The following is an 18,061-nucleotide window of genomic DNA, read 5'->3' as shown; positions in this document are numbered from 1 at the left end:
ACCATTGTGGCCAACATCTTGACTTTTTTGACCCACCCTGCGGACACTCCTGATAATATATTTCTTGGCTTGGTTTTGGGCTCAAATCATGGCTGACTGGCTGTGTATCCTGTGCAGGGTCTGCTGATCATGGTTGATTTAACAAACTATGATTAAGACACTCCTGATAATATATTTCTTGGCTTGGTTTGGGGCTCAAATCATGGCTGACTGGCTGTGTATCCTGTGCAGGGTCTGCTGATCATGGTTGATTTAACAAACTATGATTAAGACACTCCTGATAATATATTTCTTGGCTTGGTTTGGGGCTCAAATCATGGCTGACTGGCTGTGTATCCTGTGCAGGGTCTGCTGATCATGGTTGATTTGACAAACTATGATTAAGATGAGACGTGGACCCAGCTGACAAGATGTTACTTGTGTACCGTTATTTGCGCCATCCGCCTGGCAGAGCTTCTGCCAGAGTTAAAACTGCTCAGCTGCTGGAGCTGGAGATTGCTCTGAAGGGTTAGCGTGTTCGGCAGGTCAAACGAAAGCGGATTTACTCACCCTCTGATCAGACGGATACCTCCTTGGCGGGCTTCCTTTCTGCCCCCCAAACAGCCCCCCACCCCAGGCCGGTTAAGATCAGAAGCCTGCAAGAGCTGTGTTGGCAGAATTAAAAGCTGGGAACAGAGAGCTATTTCATACCTTCCTAAAGACTCGCTGACTCTGCGGTTTTTAGCGTAGGAGTCATAAACATAAGGGTTTTAAAATTGTTTTTAAACAAAATTGCATGGGCCCTTGGAATGAATGATTACTGCACTGTAAATTTGTAATGATTAGCATTTAAACGACACTTTGAAGTGATAAAAGCAATTCCCATGAATAATCTCAGGAACTTTTCCATTAATCCTGTGAAGTAAGCAATTTTATTACCTCTCATGTTACTCCACTTTTTATTATCTCCGAAGCTTGGCAAAGCAGTAAGGGAAGCTTTCATAAGACAGACAGAGCCGACCGCTCAAAAAAGCAGATTCAGCCAGGCTCAATCAAGGACCTGACGGAGGCGAAACCGGGAGCACGTTTTGCCTCTGAAAGGCTCATCTGGCGCAACCGTCAGCCTGGTGTGCCGGGAACCGCGACCAGAAAGTCTGCAGATCGAATTCAGGCTGTTTTCCTGACAACAGCAAGGCAGGGATTTGTTGCTGCCTTTTTTCCAGGTGTTTTCGTTCCTTCCCAGCCTCTTGGCCTCCCTTCAAAGACTAACCCAGCCCAACTTTGCTGAACATTTTCCTAGGTTAGCCAAAGTCAGCCGGAACAGCGGCTTTTTGTGCCAAATGCACAATTTTGTGCCAAATACAGTTATCAAAATATTAAAAATAACCAACAGGCAACAGAGCAGTGTTTCTCAACCTTGGCCGCTTGAAGATGTGTGGACTTCAACTCCCAGAATTCCCCATTCCCCATGGCTGGCTGGGGAATTCTGGGAGTTGAAGTCCACACATCTTCAAGCAGCCAAGGTTGAGAAACACTGCAATAGAATAATATATATGAAAATAAAGTTGTCATTTTTCCCCATCCAGGTTTATGGACCCCCTGAAATCTATCCACAGACTCCCAGGGGATCCATGGACCCCAGGTTAAGACCCCCTGAGCTAGAGGCTGACACCTGCTGTAATTAGTCATGCTCAACTCCTGGTTCAACTACCTGAACAGGTAGGTTGACCCAATAGAGGACAGGCATGCAATCCTTCTGGGTGGTGTGGAGCTAAATCCTTTCACGGTGAGGGTGAGGAATAGGAATAAAAGCCAGCTGGAGTCAAGCAGTGTGAATGACTCTGACCCGTCTTTTGCAGCTGGAGGAATGTCAGGACTTTTTCCCCTCCAAAGACAGAAACAGCTAAAAGTATAGAATATGCTTTCTCTTGTTTTTTGATCATGTTTTCAGCAGGACCAGTAATGGGGGGGGGGTGCTCCCCTCTCTGGATGGGTTCAAATGGAGGCTGGAGAGCCATCTCTTGTTTTCTGATCATGTTAAAAACAGAAAAATCAGTAGCCAAGCTTATAACTGTCTTTGAATTCCCTGACATTCAGCAGAATCCTAGATGTCTCCCCTCCTGGCCCACCAAGTCTTCAAACTCATCTCTTCTTAAGCCAAACTGAGGGAGGGGACAGCAGAGGAGAGTCAGCTAGGTTTCCCAGGACACATGAAGGCTACGTTTGCTCAACCCTCTTAACCTGGTCACTGAAGGAACCCATTTTCAGGGCTGGCATGATACATGGAAACTTAAATGCATACAGTTTACACAGTTTTATGATATACATCAACTAGAAGCCCTTTGTTGAGCTCTTGTCAAGGGAGGTGTCTTGAGAGAGGACCTGGGTTCTTGGGAACTGCTGGACTCGGGCGAAGACGACAGGGTTCCTCACAGCGTGAAGGCACCTGTGGGGTGGGTCCTTGTCCCACTGGCTCCTCCAGGCAGCAGAGTAGGGTGAATGGGTGGGGAGATTGAGAAGCGGGGTGCTCCCCCACTTGAACAGGCTGTCTCTCAATCCAGCCATGCTAAACAACTTCCACCTGGTCTCCAACGGGTCCAGTCCTTCCCAAGTGGGTGGTTCCAGCTGATTTTTAAGGAGAAAGGAATATTTAAGCCCTTGGCCACTCCAGGATGGCATTCTCCCAGGTTGCAGCCCTTTCTAGAACAGGAAGCCATAGCAACAGCCCCTCACGCTCTTATTACTTCACAGTTAGACTACTGCAACATACTCTTTGGGGGACTGCCCTTGAAGACTATTTGGAAATTTAAGCTGGTGCAAAGCACAGCAGCCCATATACTGGCAGGTGAACGGCACTGCTGCAGTGCTACATCAATATTATGGGTGCAGCATTGGTTACTGATTTATTTCCAGGTGGAGTTTAAGGTGCTGGTTATCACCTGTAAAACCCTACGTGGCTTAGCTCCAAGCTAGTGACATGATCTCCTCCCAAGGTGACCTTACCTTTCCTGTTCATGAAGGGACGCTCAGGACTCCCCTCCCCGACAGATGAGGGGTGGACCCTTTTTCCCTTCTGAAATTCATACGCCCCGCCCCTCCAATCATTTGGGCATCATGAATATGGACTTTTTAAAAGGCTTGCAGATACTCTGCTATTTCTTGTTTGATATTATCATTCACAGGCATTTTTATATTATGATGATTATTTTCACTTAATGCGTTTTTATTTGGAAGTTAGCCGCCAGGAGTTTTTGGAACTGAGTAAGACATAAGACATAAGCAAATAAATAGACTGATAAAAAAATACTAACTATACAAGCTGAATTTACGCAAGGCACACAAAAACATTTCACCCAGGTTAAAACTAAACCAGCTCAGCAGAACCTGGAATGGGTTCAGGGAAGGGCAAAAAGGATGACCAGAGGTCTAAAAGTCAGTCCTACAAGGAGCTGGGACTGTGGACCCCTGAGAAGACTGAAGGGGGATCAGACAGCCCTCTTCAAATACCTGGCAGGAGATCACTCAGAAGACCTCTCTCCCACTCTAGGGTGCAGGGCAAGGAAGCATAGACATACACTAGAGCAGTGTTCCTCAACCTTGGCAGCTTGAAGATGTGTGGACTTCAACTCCCAGAATTCCCCAGCCAGCATTCTGGGAGTTGAAGTCCACACATCTTCAAGCTGCCAAGGTTGAGGAACACTGCACTAGAGGAAGACAGATTCCAACTGAATGAATCCTAACAGAGGACCAGTAATAGGGGGGGGTCCCCTTCTCTGGATGGGTTCAGATGGAGGCTGGAGAGCCATCAGTCAGGGACTGGCTTTAATACCCTAAGTGGACTCTTACAACTCCCAGATCCCGTGATTCAGTCGACGTGCAACAGAGCTGCAGAGAAATTCCTTTGCCTAATCTTGTTCTACCTGTTTGGGAGAATGCCACCTGCTTCGGTCCACCACCAAGGTTTCCCTGCACTGACACGCAGTCCTAATTGACGCCCCGGTGCCAACTTCTAAAATGGCTTTATTTTCCCCCAGCTTTGGCCCCTCTTTCTCAAGAGATCTGATCTCCTGACTGCGTCTCCAGAAAGAGTCCGCGGCTTTTAAGGTCGCTCCCCAGGGCCTTCCAGGAAGGGTTCTTAATCTTGTATTCAAGAATTACGCTTGCATGAAATGAAGTTTCCAGGGGATTAGCCAATCACTTTAGTAATCCCGCCACGTTAAAATTCTCCACTGACTCTCTCAGCGGAAAGGCCTCCTGCACGCCTGACCTAGTTTAATCACAGCTCTGCGCAAAAGCGACGCTGGGGCAACGGACCCAGAAAGCTTTGCAGAAACAGCTCACCTGGTTTGGGTTTGGAGAAACATCCTCCCATGGTGAGCCAAACAACGGAAGCCGTCCAGCGAGAGATGGGGAGGAGGAGGAGGAGAAGTGGCACCTTCAGCCCAGCCTCTCAACGGTGGGGACCTCCAAGCCAGCCAACAAGCCACAGGAGCCGGGCAAAGTCAGCATGGTGGCTGCCGCAGAACGGCTTTCCGCAAAACCAGGCCTCTCGTCGCTACTTTGGTCATCGTACGGCTTCCTCGGTGCCTGCGCAGGATACAGAACGCAATGAGTTGTAACAGTCAAGTCATCTGCAGCCTTCGCTCTTTTTCTGACCGCCTGGGCTTTGTGCCTGCAGGATTGTCGCACCATGAAATGGTTTCCAGCGTCCTACAGAAATTAGCACCTCTGGTCCCCCAAAGGCGGACTCCGTAATCTGCCAGCTTCCCCAAATGCCTTCTCAGCCACTGGCCGGGCTCTGGGATGTAGCGGGGGCAACGCATCTGGGCCCGCGGTTGCAGTCGAGGGCAGCGCCAGGCCACCTGGGCCAGCCCCAGGATAGGGGCTGTCCTCCTCGGGACCTGGAAGGGAGACTACCAGGGCGTAGGCTAGACGGGGAAGTCAGACAACATCCCGGGCACGGCCAGTGCGGGGCACTTCCACGGTGGTGCCCAGATGCCACAATTTGAAGAAGAGAGGCTTCACTTGGACTTTGTGGAGCACCTAGAAAGAACCAGGGTGGAGGAGGTTATTAAAAAGCTTCCTGCTTTCCAGGAGTGCTTGTGGAGGGAGGGACATGAAAGGCAAAATGTTGGCCACAACTTGCACAATGCACATGAAAAAGGGGTGGCACTCCAATCATGTAGTCGCGGATGCCCTCTTGACATTTAATCCCCTGCAGATATCCATTTCTTTCCCTTAGAACAGCAGGGAAATCAGGAAGACGTGTTTGAAAAGGTCCAGAAACGAACGACCTGCTCGATTTTTTTTTATGTTGTGGCCTCATTTATTGTTTTCTGTGAAACATTCATGTGAAAATAGCTGTCTCACAGGAGGGAAGAGCGGCAGACTCATCAAAGTGCGAGGAACTCCCGTCTCTTCTCAAGGAAAGAATCCGACGTGAGGCAGCTTGGGCCCCGATCCCCATCACGGTGATGCCTTTCCCTCCTCTGTTGCTGCCTTACTCCATCAGAGAAAAGAAATCAGCCACCTGATTGCTAGGAGCATAATGATCGTTAGACCTAACTGGCTCCCCCTCCAGGGTTGAACGTCACCATCAAGATCAAGATGGTGGCCACAGTGGTGCAGCTGAAGCTCCTTCCATTTTAAGTGGGCTGTGATCCACATAAAAATGGTGAGAACTTCAATTGCACAGCCACGGCTGCCATTCTGACATTTTCGACCATACCCTGAGGACACCCCTGAATGTAAGAGTGCAAAGTATCTTCTTGTTATCTTCACCTAATCCAGGAGTATACAAGCCATGTTGGTTTTGCTCCTGTCCCTCTGAACTGCCTTTTGGGCTGGCCTGAAAGTCGAGTCCCTGTTTGTTCCTTCCTCTGCCCTCGTAAGAATCAAGAATCAAGAGTACCTTAAGAGGCAGAATATAGAGAGAAGCCCCCCTTCCAAGAAATCATCTAGTTATCTAAGAGCCCAAAGATAGCGTAGCAACTCGGAAGCACCACTGGGTCACCCTGCTCCACCAAACTGCTCTTCAGAAGCCTCTGGGCTGGATCGTGCGTGCCTGGCTCGGCCCTTGTCTCGTTCCACCCTCAGCAATCTTCCGATGAACCTCATTCCGTTCCTTATCTTTACAAGAAACAAATGGAAAAGGTAATAAAACCTTGGGCAGGAAAGAGGGGGCTGTGAAGTTTCTCACGTCATTGACCGGCGTTCAGAGGGTAAAAGGCACCACTGTTTTGACAAGTTGGGTTAGACTCATCAGTTTCCAACCGAGTTGGAAGGAAGGAATGGTCCTTAAAATTCCTCTGAGTTCCTGGAGGAGAAGATGCCCGTCCTTAAAGAAACCTTTTTCAAACAACCGATTTTAGTCCTCTACTTTTCCTCCAAGGCGTCCACTTCACGACTGATGTCACTAGAGCAGGGTTTCTCAGCCTGGGAGCTGAAGTCCACACATCCTAAAGTTGCCAAGGTTGAGAAACACTGCACTAGAGTGTGGTAACCCAGCAATGGTTAAGGAAGTGAATGTCCTTCCTTCTGGTGCTCAGTTCTCTCTCTCTAACACTTGGCAGCCCCACATTCTTCTGCTCAATCCCAAGAAAAGATCTCAAGAGGGACCCTCCCCAGGGGGGGGGAGGGGGAAGTTGAGTAGTTACCACCTCTAAGGGAAGAGCCTGTCCTCGAGAAGCCATTGGCGAATAGGTCCTTCCCCTGGGAATCCTCGGGAAAATTCTCTGTCCAATTTTGCACTCCAAACATTGAGTAAGGATTCGGGAAGGCCACTTGTGCTCAGCATTCACGAAAATGGGCTCAATGAACCTCTACTCCTTTCTGGACTTCAGATCTAATCACTAGGCCCCTGCTCCAGTTGGCTAAGAGGACGTTCCCTGGATTCAGACAGCCTCCTGGCCAGGGAAAGGCATGCAAGACTTCAGAATAAAGTTGTGAAGTCTTCTTTGTCTTTTCCTGACCAACCCAATGAAGATGTGGGGACCACCAGGCTGGGAGTGACCGAAGCGTGGTTGGTCAATCATGCAAAACCAAGTTTCTTTAACCAGGACTTGTTGCATTAGCCCCAAATGGCAAGGATCCTACAACACAATACGCCACTGCGTGTGTTGTCTGTAAGTGAGCTGGTGTTTCAGTGGGTGGCCATCTCAGAAGGAGTTTCTTCCCAGGCCTGGGGAGGGCCAGCAGGGGAGCCCCGGCAAAGAGCAGGAGGGGGGCCATTGACAGAGATCCCCAGACAAGATCTAGCCCTGGGAAATGGGCCCACCACGTTCAGAGGCAGCGTAACTCAGTAGAGAGACACTGAGGGCCCAGTGAAAGCAAGAGCGCTGTGTCCATGCCATCAGAGGATGCCACGAGGAGCGGGAGGAAAAGTTCAGCCAAACTGGCTAGAAATTTATCTTGTGGCAGGGGGGAGTGGACTGATGTTAAGGAAGGGTAGGTTACAAGCTACAGCCCCATAGGAAGTTCTCCTGCACCACCCCTTAAGGGAAGGGGAGCTTCCCCTGAGAGAAGGAAGGGCCGCTGACTTTCTGCTTTCCCTCCTTGGCAGACTTGAGACACGTTTCCGGAAGGGGGCACAGAACAGCGCTTGCCCTCCAGCCCAGTCTTGCCTCCCGCAGCGGCTGCTGCTGCTTCAGCAAATTGGTCTCCAGATTAGATCTGCTGAACAGAAAGGCTGGCAGGTTGACTCCTGAAAGTGCTCTTTCCAAGGATAAGACTGACAGCCTTTCCAAATTAATCATTAAGCAAGAGGTGCAATGAAGATTTCAAAGGTGCACCAATAAAACACTGATGAATTTCTCAAGGGCTGAGGAAATTTCTCAGCTAAGAAGAGAGACAAAAGAAGGAAGGAAGGAAGGAAGGAAGGAAGGAAGGAAGGAAGGAAGGAAGGAAGGAAGGAAGGAAGGAAGGAAGGAAGGAAGGAAGGAAGGAAGGAAGGAAGGAAAGCATGATGGAGACTTATAAAAAGCAAACAGGGGGGTGAGAAAGAGAATGTTTTTCTCTCAATATGCCAAAATTCAGACCTCTCCCAAAGGCCATAATTACAGTCAATACAAACTAAATCCTCCTTTGCCAAGCTGGAATCCTTCAGATATAATGTTGGGCTATAAAATCCCATCACTCCCAGCCAAAGTGACTGCCGTATTGGCTGGGGATGGGAGACCTCACAGGCTAACAACCTGGAGGGCAGCAGGGAGAGCAAAATGGGTCCAAACAAAGAAGACTTTTTTTAGCAAGGAATTAACATAGAGGGCGCAGGTGACATTTTCATACGAAAATGAGGACAGTGATAGTGAGACAAAAGTGTGACCCGTGCAAGAACATGCGGGGAGCCAGGGGGGCAACCAAGGGCCCTCTTGCCCAAATGCTTGTGCCCACAGCAAACAGCCAGAGGCCCTGTGGGTGCCCACAAACATCCCTGGCTGCTGCTCAGCTGGTTTCAGGCAGGGGATCCTGGAGATCATTTTGCAGCCCTGAGAATATTCTCTCCCCAGAACAGCAGCCAAACAGACCCCCAGCCAGAAGCAGCCTCCGGCCCAGTCCATCCAGATGTTTTCCTCTGCACAGCTGCCCCTCCTCTCTCCCCAGTGGTGCCCACTCCTCGAGTTGCCTTCCTGTTGGGAAGTGCCTCCTGTCCAGGAGTGTCCACAGAGTATGGTCAAAAAAGTCAAGATGGCAGGCATGAGGGTGCAGTTGAAGCTTCACCTGTTTTTTAGGCGCTTGGATCGCGCCATTGCCCCAGAGACACCTCTGCTCCAATCATGCAGCAAGCAGAGCCTTTGCGGTTGCGGCCCCATTGGTGGGAAACGCTATTCCTGGATCGCCTCTCAGGGCAGCCCCCTGGTCTGCAAAACACTTCCTGAAGGCTTCTCAGGGTCCTGTGCTGCCTACCCCATTTCGCTTTAATCTCGCGTATCATCACCTTCAGGGCTATGGACTGCTGGGGGCGTGTTGCAGTCCAGCCCCCCTCTGTCCTTTCCAGAGAAGAGCGGCTGTGCCAAAGCAATTCAATAATTCAACGCTCTTCTGTGCGCTTCAAAGGGCAGGCGGGAACGGGGGGGCCTCCTCCCTGGCAGGCTTCCTCCTTCCCCACCACAGACCCCAGGGATGATGCCCAGGAGCCCTGCCTTGTCCACAGTCCAGAGGCTGTTCTCCTCGGTCACCCAACAGGAGGGGGGGGTCCAAACCAGCCTTTGTGAGGACTCCCAGAAGACAAAGCTACCCACAGATCAAGCCGCTGAAGCCTCCAGAGCAGGGCTTCCCTCCGGATGATGGAAGCAGCATCACAGGATCACACCAGCGTCTCCGGCCCTTTGAGAGTGCGTGTGATGCTCCTTTCATCAGTCTGACCCCCTTGCTACCCTGGCAGATGGCCTGCTTCAGAGATGCGTCCAGATTGTTTTCTTGACAGCCACACAGAAGGATTTGCCCCAGCATTTCTTTCTGCGCTTCCCTGAGAGTTCCTGGTGGTCTCCCATCCAGGACTAAGTAGACCCAACCCAGCTCAGTTTCTGAGCCCAGACAAGGCCAGTGAGATCCTGCTACCTGCTGAGCTCAGTATTCTCACAAGGTGGGCTGCTTTTCAGAGGGCAGCCCTCTACTCAAATGTGTCCTCTGGAGGGAGATCAGGGGCCATAGAAATGGGGGGGGATCAGCCAACTTGCCCACTGATTGCCTGGAAATGAATAGCCAGCAGCCGAGGTTCCCGCACACTCAGCCCTGGCAGGGCACAGATCTGCCACATCATTTCAATGTACTGTATATATCAGATCACAGCCCCATCAATTTAAACGTGCAGCTTCATCTGCTTACTAAGATAGCTGGAAGCTGGAATGTTAATGTCTCTCTGCTGAATGAAAATGAATGTACAAAGCAAAGGGAGGCTGAGACATTCGAACGGAATGCAGGAACAGCTAGTTCCCTCTCTTTGGAGGGGAGACTGATCGAGCTAATCTGTGTGGCTGTATTCCAGCACAGACTTCGTGTAAGAAGCAACGTAAAGATATGCCTGCGACTCGTTTGAAAATAAATTGAGAACTCCTTTGAACCCCAGCGGCCAGATGTCCCACTACCATACAACACATTAAAAATGTGCTCAAACTTGCCTGCAGTTAAGCAAGGTTGGACTTGGTAAGGATTTGGATGGGAGACATCTGGACTTTTTTTACCACAACCTGACCACACCTCTGAGCAACGCACTAAACCTGAAATCCAGAATAGCAAAAGACAACTTCTGAATTCACACAGTGTGTGAACTTGCTCCAATAAATAAGCACTACAGTGTTTGGAAGTGGTTGCCTGGTTCACCCCATGTGCCAAGATTCTCACAATGTGCTGAACCACAAATTACTCAATCCCATTTTGGCTAGTCCAGTGAGTTGTGTGAAACATCCCTAGGTTTTCCTGGGAAGGAGGTATGACGTAACCCATGGCACCAGTCGAAGGCTGCTGGTGGTGTCACAGTTTATTTATTTATTTATTAAACTTTTCAACCGCCCATCAGTGGGGGAACTCTGGGCGATTCACAACAAACATTAGAACATAAAATATATAAACACATAAAACCTTAATTTAAAACATTACTAAAAAGAAGAAGGAGAGACCAAGAGGATGAAAAATCTGAGACTGAAGGCAGAAGGCCTCTATGGGGCTAGCCATCCCCATGCTTGAGGTATTCTTTTATTCATTTTATTCTTTTATATTTTATTCTTATTTATTTTATTCAGTTCCCTTGTCTAGCAACTTTCCCAGTGCCGTGTTCTCCTGGCCTCTGTTCCCTTTCCATTTCTTCTGCTGGTTTGCTCTGAGCTTGCCTTCCACAGTCCTGCTGCCCTCTTCCACCACTCCCGTCCTTCTCACTTGCTGGCAAGGGGTGTGGATCATGGGACTTGGGCTATGGGTCATAGAGACTCTGGCTGGCTGGCTGGCTGGCTGGCTGGCCCTGGGATTTTCAGCCTGAACGCGGGGGCGGGGGGAGGTGACGCTCAGGATGGGCTTTACAGTTAAAAAGAAGAAAAGGATTCCGCCCCCCCCCGTACAAAACTAGTGCAACCCCTTAGTGGCTCAGAGTTTCACGCAACGGCAGGCCAACACACCTGTGGGGAGGATCCAGGACAAAAGAAATAGCGAAGGGCTTATTTGCACGAGAAGGAGAGGATATATTCCATTTATGACTTTGATTTGATTTACTGTACTACATTTAATTCCCATTGAAATAAGTGCAATTAATAGTATCTCTGCTGTTTGTCACCATTGCTGTTTCCCCGTCTGGTGTTTTAAAAACCACATTTCCAAAACATAGCCATTGTTTTAATCCATAGTAGCCAAAAAATCAGAAGGATTTAAGGGATTTAATTTATTTTTTAAAGTAACATTTGTACGTCTGAAAAGGTGCTACCAGGCTCCTCTGATTTTTGACTTCCAAAATGGAAACCTTGGGGAAGGATCTGGCAGCTGCCTCTAAGATTTAGGGGTGTGGGGGGGGGCACTGCTGCAGATGGCTCCCCTTGGACTTGCAAATTATGAACGAATGTCCAAGGAATATGAATGGTACAGAAGCTGGAAAAAAAAGAAGAAGAAGAAGAAGGAAACTCCCATTGCTCTTTTGAAGACTCCAGAACACAGCAAGGGTTCCAAATTTAAAATCGTTTTGGAAAACAGGCTATTTCTCTTTCTCTCTAGGAAAGCCCTTGGTTCACCAGTCCCTGACAGGTTCCCCAGCAATAAATCTCTAGACGGGTTGAGAAATATATTCCTATTTTGATGTATCGGGAGCAAAAGAGGCTTCGCTGAGTGAGTAATGGTGGTGGAGGAATCTGAACTCAGGGCCCGAACTGCCTTTTCCCCAATTCTCCTGCTGGTTCCTAAGAGTTCCCTCATTTCTCCAACATGGCAAGCGGGTCAAGGGAAGAATTACCCCGACCTCAGTGAGCCAGGAATTCCTCCTGGGTCCTGCGATGGCATAAACCCCTTGGAGGCAAGGAGGGTTTCTCAGCTGCCAGGCACATCGTGGAGCTCGGATGCCCAGGAGGAGCGCTGTTGGCCCTTCCCAGCACGAGCTCCTGCGTCTCGGAAGGACCCGCAGGACCCAGGAGGTGGTCGTAGTCATCAGCAGGGGCAAGGAAGGGCGGGCGTTGGGAAACCGCTTTCTATCTCCCCCCACCCCGCACGCAACTTTGCCACCCCCTGCAGTCACTTCCTCCCGGGAGATTCGCCCCCCTAGGCCGAGCCCACCGAAGAGCAGCGTCGCCCGGGGTGGGGGAGAAGAACGAAAGGGGCTTCCCTGGCGCCGGAGCTCTTCGGCCCAGCAGCTGGCAGGCTTGAGCCCGGTGGGGGGGAGGGGGCACTGCAGCCCCCGGGAGCATCTGCAGCGCTCGCCCAACCTCCCTTCAGCTGGAGGGCGACGCATCTCTCCGCAGATCCCAGCAGCAGCTCTGGCCGAAGGGCTGCAATCGCGGGGGGGGGGGGGGGGCAGAGAGAGAGGGGGAGAAATGCCCGGGACCGGCTGACAGGGGATCCAGCCCGCCCCCCGCGCTTCTTACCGGGCCAGGCGAAGAGCCGCAGCTGCCGGACGAGCGGCCCGGCGCCCGGCGGGGTCTCCGGGGCCGGCGGCGGCGGCGGCGGCGGCCGGGAAGGCGACTTGGGCCGGCGGTTCAGGGCCTCCTTCCGGTGCCCCCGCCCGTCCCCGCTCGGGGCTGGCCGGCAGACCCCAAACTTCGGGCTCGGCGACGCCGCGGCTTCTGCGCTGCCGGCCGGCGACTTCCCGGCGCACCTGCCCGCCGCCTGGCGCCGCCCCCGCCCCCGCCCCCGCCCGGGCAGCCGCGCAGCGGTGGATCGGGGGTCCGGGCGTTGGCGACCTTTCTCCCGCTTGAGGGTGCGCTCCGGGGCGGGTTTCTGCGGCTCAGCTGCCCGCAGCGCGCGGCTCCCGCTGGCCGGTTCGCGAGACACGCGACCCCCTTGGCGGGACGGCCCGGCGCCCCCGCTGCGCAAGCCGCGGCTGGGTCTCCCCGCGCCCCGAACTCTGCGCTGCGCGAAGCCCCCCGCGCCCCCTGGGCCAAGCGACCGGGAACGGCCGGCCGGAGCAGCGCTTCTCATCCAGGGCAGACCGTGCGATGAGTTCAGATCGCTCCCGTCAGTTCAGCGTTTGGGCTTCTTGACCTGACGCTGCCTCCGCGGTCCTTTAGCTTCGAGTTACACACGGAAAGGTAGGGAGGCTCCTGTGCGCGTTCCCAGATGGGAAACACATGAAAAATGTTAGCTCTAAAAGGGACCCTTAAGAAAAAAATAAAATCAACCTCCCAAACTCACACGCACACACAGCTCTGCTCACAGGTACAATGGGATCTGAAGTACTTTGTGGCCCTCAAGCCCCCCTCCCCCCAAATCTGATATGCTGGCCCGGACGATCAATACCTTCTCCATTCCTGTATGGGCTGCGCCTTCTGTTCATTGTGGTTTATTTAACAAGCCATGATTTAATGTGAGCTGTAACAGTTCTATTGCATTCTGCATTGTTTAGACCCCACCATGAGTCCCGTTTGGGGTGGACTTTGAAAAAGGCTCAGGAAGGGGCAGAGAAGCTCAGGGGGCTGGATCCTGAGCCCCATCTTACAGAGACTGAGGGGGCTGCCACTCAGAGGGGACATGACGGCCCTCTGCAAAACCCCTAAAAGAATGCCTTTTAGCTAGACCTGCTCTCTCATCCCAGAAAATGGGAAAATGGATTTAAATTACAGAAGAAAAATTCCAGTTCAGGGCCAGAAAAAGTAATCCAATTCTCCAGTAGAGCCACTGACCCAGAGCCGCGATGGGCCCCCCTCCCCAGACGTTTTGGGGCACGGTGTCGACAGCCATCTGTCCGTGATGCTTGACTTTGGATCCCTGCACTGAGCGCAGGTTCGGCTGGATGGCCTCATGTGCCCCTCCCAGCTTTGTGATTCAGGGTCATCTCAGCCTTGTCTGGCCACGAGGCAGCTCCGTTTCCTAGGCCAGCCCGGCCAATGCTGGCTGAGGATGATGGGAGTTATAGGACAACCCATCAGGAGGTGGGAGGCTGGTCTGCATGCAAGCAAAGCGATCTCAGGCTGCCATGCGCTGGCAGCGGGGGGGGGCGGACATGCCCTATTCCACGCCCCCCCTCAGCCGCCCTTTGCCTGCAGCAGGTCTCCGAGCACGGGCATTGCTGCTTTCTATTGCAAGAAACAGAGAAATCATATGTATTAGTTCATATTAATTGAACACTTGCTTTGCTTTCTGTCCAAATAACATAAGAATAAAAGGAACCATTTTTGAACTCTGTTCTAAGTGAGTTGGATTCAATCATTTCATGACATAATTGGCGTCACAAACAGGATTCTTGGTTTGCATTTGGACAGAATACAATGGCAAGCGGACTTTCATTAATAGAAAAGAAAGAAAAGGAAAAAGAAAAGAAGGAGAAGAGACGGACCGTTTGGGTCTTACCTCCCGATAGTGAGGGACAAGCTGGTTGTTACGATGATATGTTACGTAATGCCCAACAAGAACTAACTGGAACTAGAGAAGTAACAGACATGTTAGAGAAAGGTAAGAGAGAGTTATCGGAGATGATAAAAGGAGGAAAGAGTTCAGTAGAAAAAGTAACATCTACAGTGTATAGGAATGTACATCCTATTACCAGTAGGGAAGAAAATAGGGACACAGTCCAAAAGGCAACTATGATCTTCTTAGATCATGTCGTGAAAGCCATGTTGGACAGTATGGAGGAAACGAGAAATATTATGATAATGATGCAGGAGGAGGTTAGTAGGAAAAATGAGGAATTAGAAGAAAAAAGTGTACAATATAGACAAGCTTTAGAGCAAGTGCTTGAAAAAACTGAAATAGTTAGAGAAATGAAACAAAATATGGAAGACCAAGCAAGACAATTACAAGAAATGAAAAATAAAGTGCAAAGTTTAGCACAGCTGACAAGTAAGATTGCGGCTGTTGAAAACAAACAAGGGCGAGTCTCGTGTATGAACGCAAATGACTCATGTGAAGGGTTCGACACGTCTAACGGTGACGAACCGGAATATTATGCTAACCCTTGTTGTAGTCCCTTTGGGTCCCATGTATCCGCTGTAAAGAAGGTCTCCATTAGTGCAGATACAGGAAGGGGATTTAAACATCAAATTTCTTATGAGCCAATATCTACAGGAGAATTGAGATTTAAAAGGGAAGCTGGGACCCATAAAAGAACCAGTTGTATGGGCCACTCATTTGGCTCTTGAAATAGACAAGGAAGGCTTAACGGCTTCCGAAGTCCAAAGGCTTTTTAAGAATGTATGCTGAGACAGTGGACTTGAGTCAGAAACTAGATTCTGAGCCCTGTTTAATAACTTTGAGAGATTTTGTTGTGGAAATGGACCTAATGGGGGCTCGGAGAATAGTGATGAATTGGACACAGCAGTCGGGGGAGACTCCGGAACATTATGTTAAGAGATTCGTTACAGGACTATACCTAGCAGGATTATATTCACCCCCTGATGATTTGTTGAAGGAAAATCTTACTAGCGGAAATTTAGTGGAAACATTACAAGATAATAGTACATTGAGGATGATGGTTGATGGACTCGTTCCTCAACTAAGACAAGCCATTGGAATCCGACCACCGGACTGGCCAGAGAGCTTCTGCAGACTTTAAAATTAGCAAAAAAGCAGGCTGACATTAACAGCAGAAAGGAATCTGAGGATAGGGATAAAGGCATTGGAGATCTCACTTCCATTTGGATTACTTATCACACTGAAGAATATTATAACCAAACTGACTCATTTTTCGGGCTTTGCTTAAAATAGAAATGATTTATTGTTCATTAATGTTTCTGCTATTGGTTTATCCTGGTTATAATGTTAAATGGGAGGAAAAATATTGGTATAAAGTAACAATGCTTACCAAAAAAGCTGTGGATATGAAGAATTGTTGGTATTGTCATTTAAAAGAAAAATCTCTGTATAATGGGATACATGGTTATTTTATTCCTATGAACATGGCTCACTCCAAAAGCAACTATTGGGCGGTATAATAACCCTAATATCCCAACAGGTACTATTACTTGAAAATTTGTTTTTTTCTCCTGAGGTAGTAATTTATCAATTAAAAGGTCTAGTTAATGTGGGATTTTTGTCTCAAATTTTGTCCCACAATTCTCAATTAATGATGCAATTGGATGGAGATCAGTGGCTTGTTCGTGGGAATAATATTTCCATTGAACAATGTCCAGTAGAAACATACTTTTTCCCAGGATATATTTCTTGGTATTCTCGATTCCCTATAGATCCTTACGGACAGTGGGGATGTATAAAAAAGACAAAAATTGAAATATGTAATCTCCTTGGTAATACATCTCAAGATCTTTTCATTACTCCTTGGATGGACACAAGCAGTTAAATTTGGAGGGTTGGGCAGTGTACTAATTACACTGGAACCTTCAATCAACAGTTTAGTAAGATAAATAAATTAAACCCACATTGTTCAATTTATAGGAATGTAAATCAGAGATATGGCACTATTGCTCCGCCAGGATATTTTTGGGTATGTAGAAAAGGAGGATTTACTACCTAAATCCAGGAAGCTGGAGAGGGTCATGTACTCTTGCTCAATATGTAACCCCTGTTTCTGTGCATAAAACTTTACACTCCAAGTCTACTTATGTTTCCCTAAGACATAAACGATCTTGGTCTTGGTCCGATGTTGGTGACTTTCTGGACCGGGAAATCCTCCCAGGTTATCAACAATTACAGCAAATTAACAAATCATTTTGTTTGTAAGCTCTCTGTGCTTTTAGAGGCAGGTTTAAATACTACTGGAGGAGCTATTATTGATCTTCAGGAAGAGATTGATTCACTGGCATGAATTGTTACGGATAATCGAATCGTCCTTGATAGCATGTTAGCCGAACAAGGTGGAGTCTGCATAATGCTAAATCATTCTTGCTGTATGTATGTTAACAATTCCGGATTGATTGAGGAGGATGTTCACTGAATTGACCATATTGCTGGTCTTACAGCCAACGCCAGACAATCTTGGGAAAAGATACATCATCTATTTACCACCGTTTGGAACACATTGACGAGTTGGATACCTTTCGGAGGGTTAAAAGCTGTATTTGTCGAGATAGTTTTTATTGTCCCTTTTTGTTTTAATCCTTTGTGGTTGTATCCAATGTCTTCGTTTCTGTTTAAAGGCTTGTCCCTTGTTTCAACGAACCAAAGCTGAATTTCTAACTAGCGAGCTATTGCTCTCTCTAGTTCGCAATAGCTCAAGAGAGGGAATATGTAATAAATACAGCTTCAAGAATAAAAATCATATTAAGGACGGCTGTGTTCATCCTATTCATGAACCCTACTAGGAAACTCACATTGCTGGAATGCGGGAATGTATGAAGGAAGATGCAGAGCGCATGGGTGATGTCTCGACCTTGATAAGGCTGGAATATTAGTGGGTGTAAGGCAGTGTTGTCCAATCTTGGCCATTTAAAGATGAGTGGACTTCAACTCCCAGAATTCCCCAGCCAGCCATGCTGGCTGGGGAATTCTGGGAGTTGAAGTCCACTCATCTTAAAGTGGCCAAGTTTGGACAACACTGGTGTAAGGAGTGCAGTGAATAATCTACTTTTGAAAGGTAACGGAGCAAGAGGTGCCACCATGGCAAGTTCTCTAAGTGTTCCTGACGTGGACTGTTTCTGCTCGACGTTCATGCGACGTGGCTGAAGAGTCCGGAGACAAGCTGGGCGTAAAAGGAGGAATGGAAACCAGGGACACCCCGAAGTCCGAGACGACTCTTGTTGGACGCCCCGAGTCTGCTTCCCAGCCCTCTCTAACACGGCCCGAACAACCGTGTGGAGAGCGCATGGGAGCATCTCTTGTGAATGTGGAGCCTAGTTGGGCAAAAATATTGGCAGCAACTTGGGTAGCCTAGCGGGGCAGTGGCGGATTGATATATTGTGGTTAGCCCTGCAACGCACTTTTGCTAGCCTAGTTGGGCATGTATTTTATTGCAAGAAACAGAGAAATCATATGGATGAGTCCCCGGTGGCTGAACACTTGCTTT

At 49.2% G+C, this 18,061-nt stretch overlaps 1 protein-coding gene across 4 annotated transcripts in view; it reads right to left on the bottom strand.

The window, feature by feature from the left end:
- Positions 1-12,774, bottom strand: part of AIFM3 (AIF family member 3) — a 49,664-nt gene extending 36,890 nt beyond the window's left edge. For 2 of the 4 annotated variants that reach the window (XM_088143833.1, XM_088143836.1), the window contains exons 1-2: positions 12,534-12,773; positions 4,321-4,566 (exon numbers count right to left, since the gene is read on the bottom strand). In XM_088143833.1, coding sequence (XP_087999959.1) covers positions 4,321-4,351 — 31 coding nt within the window. In that variant the 5' untranslated portion in view covers positions 4,352-4,566; positions 12,534-12,773. Of the gene's footprint in view, positions 1-4,320; positions 4,567-12,533 lie in introns of all 4 variants that reach the window. The other 2 variants (XM_088143834.1, XM_088143835.1) reach the window with 2 other exon arrangements.
- Positions 12,775-18,061: the final 5,287 nt, after the last annotated feature.

Source organism: Python bivittatus, unplaced genomic scaffold (genome assembly GCF_059951505.1).
Source record: "Python bivittatus isolate LINGU-HERP-01145 unplaced genomic scaffold, Pbiv_v1 ctg000390_np1212, whole genome shotgun sequence".
In the NCBI taxonomy this organism is placed as follows: domain Eukaryota; kingdom Metazoa; phylum Chordata; class Lepidosauria; order Squamata; family Pythonidae; genus Python; species Python bivittatus.
Note: the sequence above shows the minus strand (reverse complement) of the source record. Positions and strands in the feature narration are given on the sequence as shown.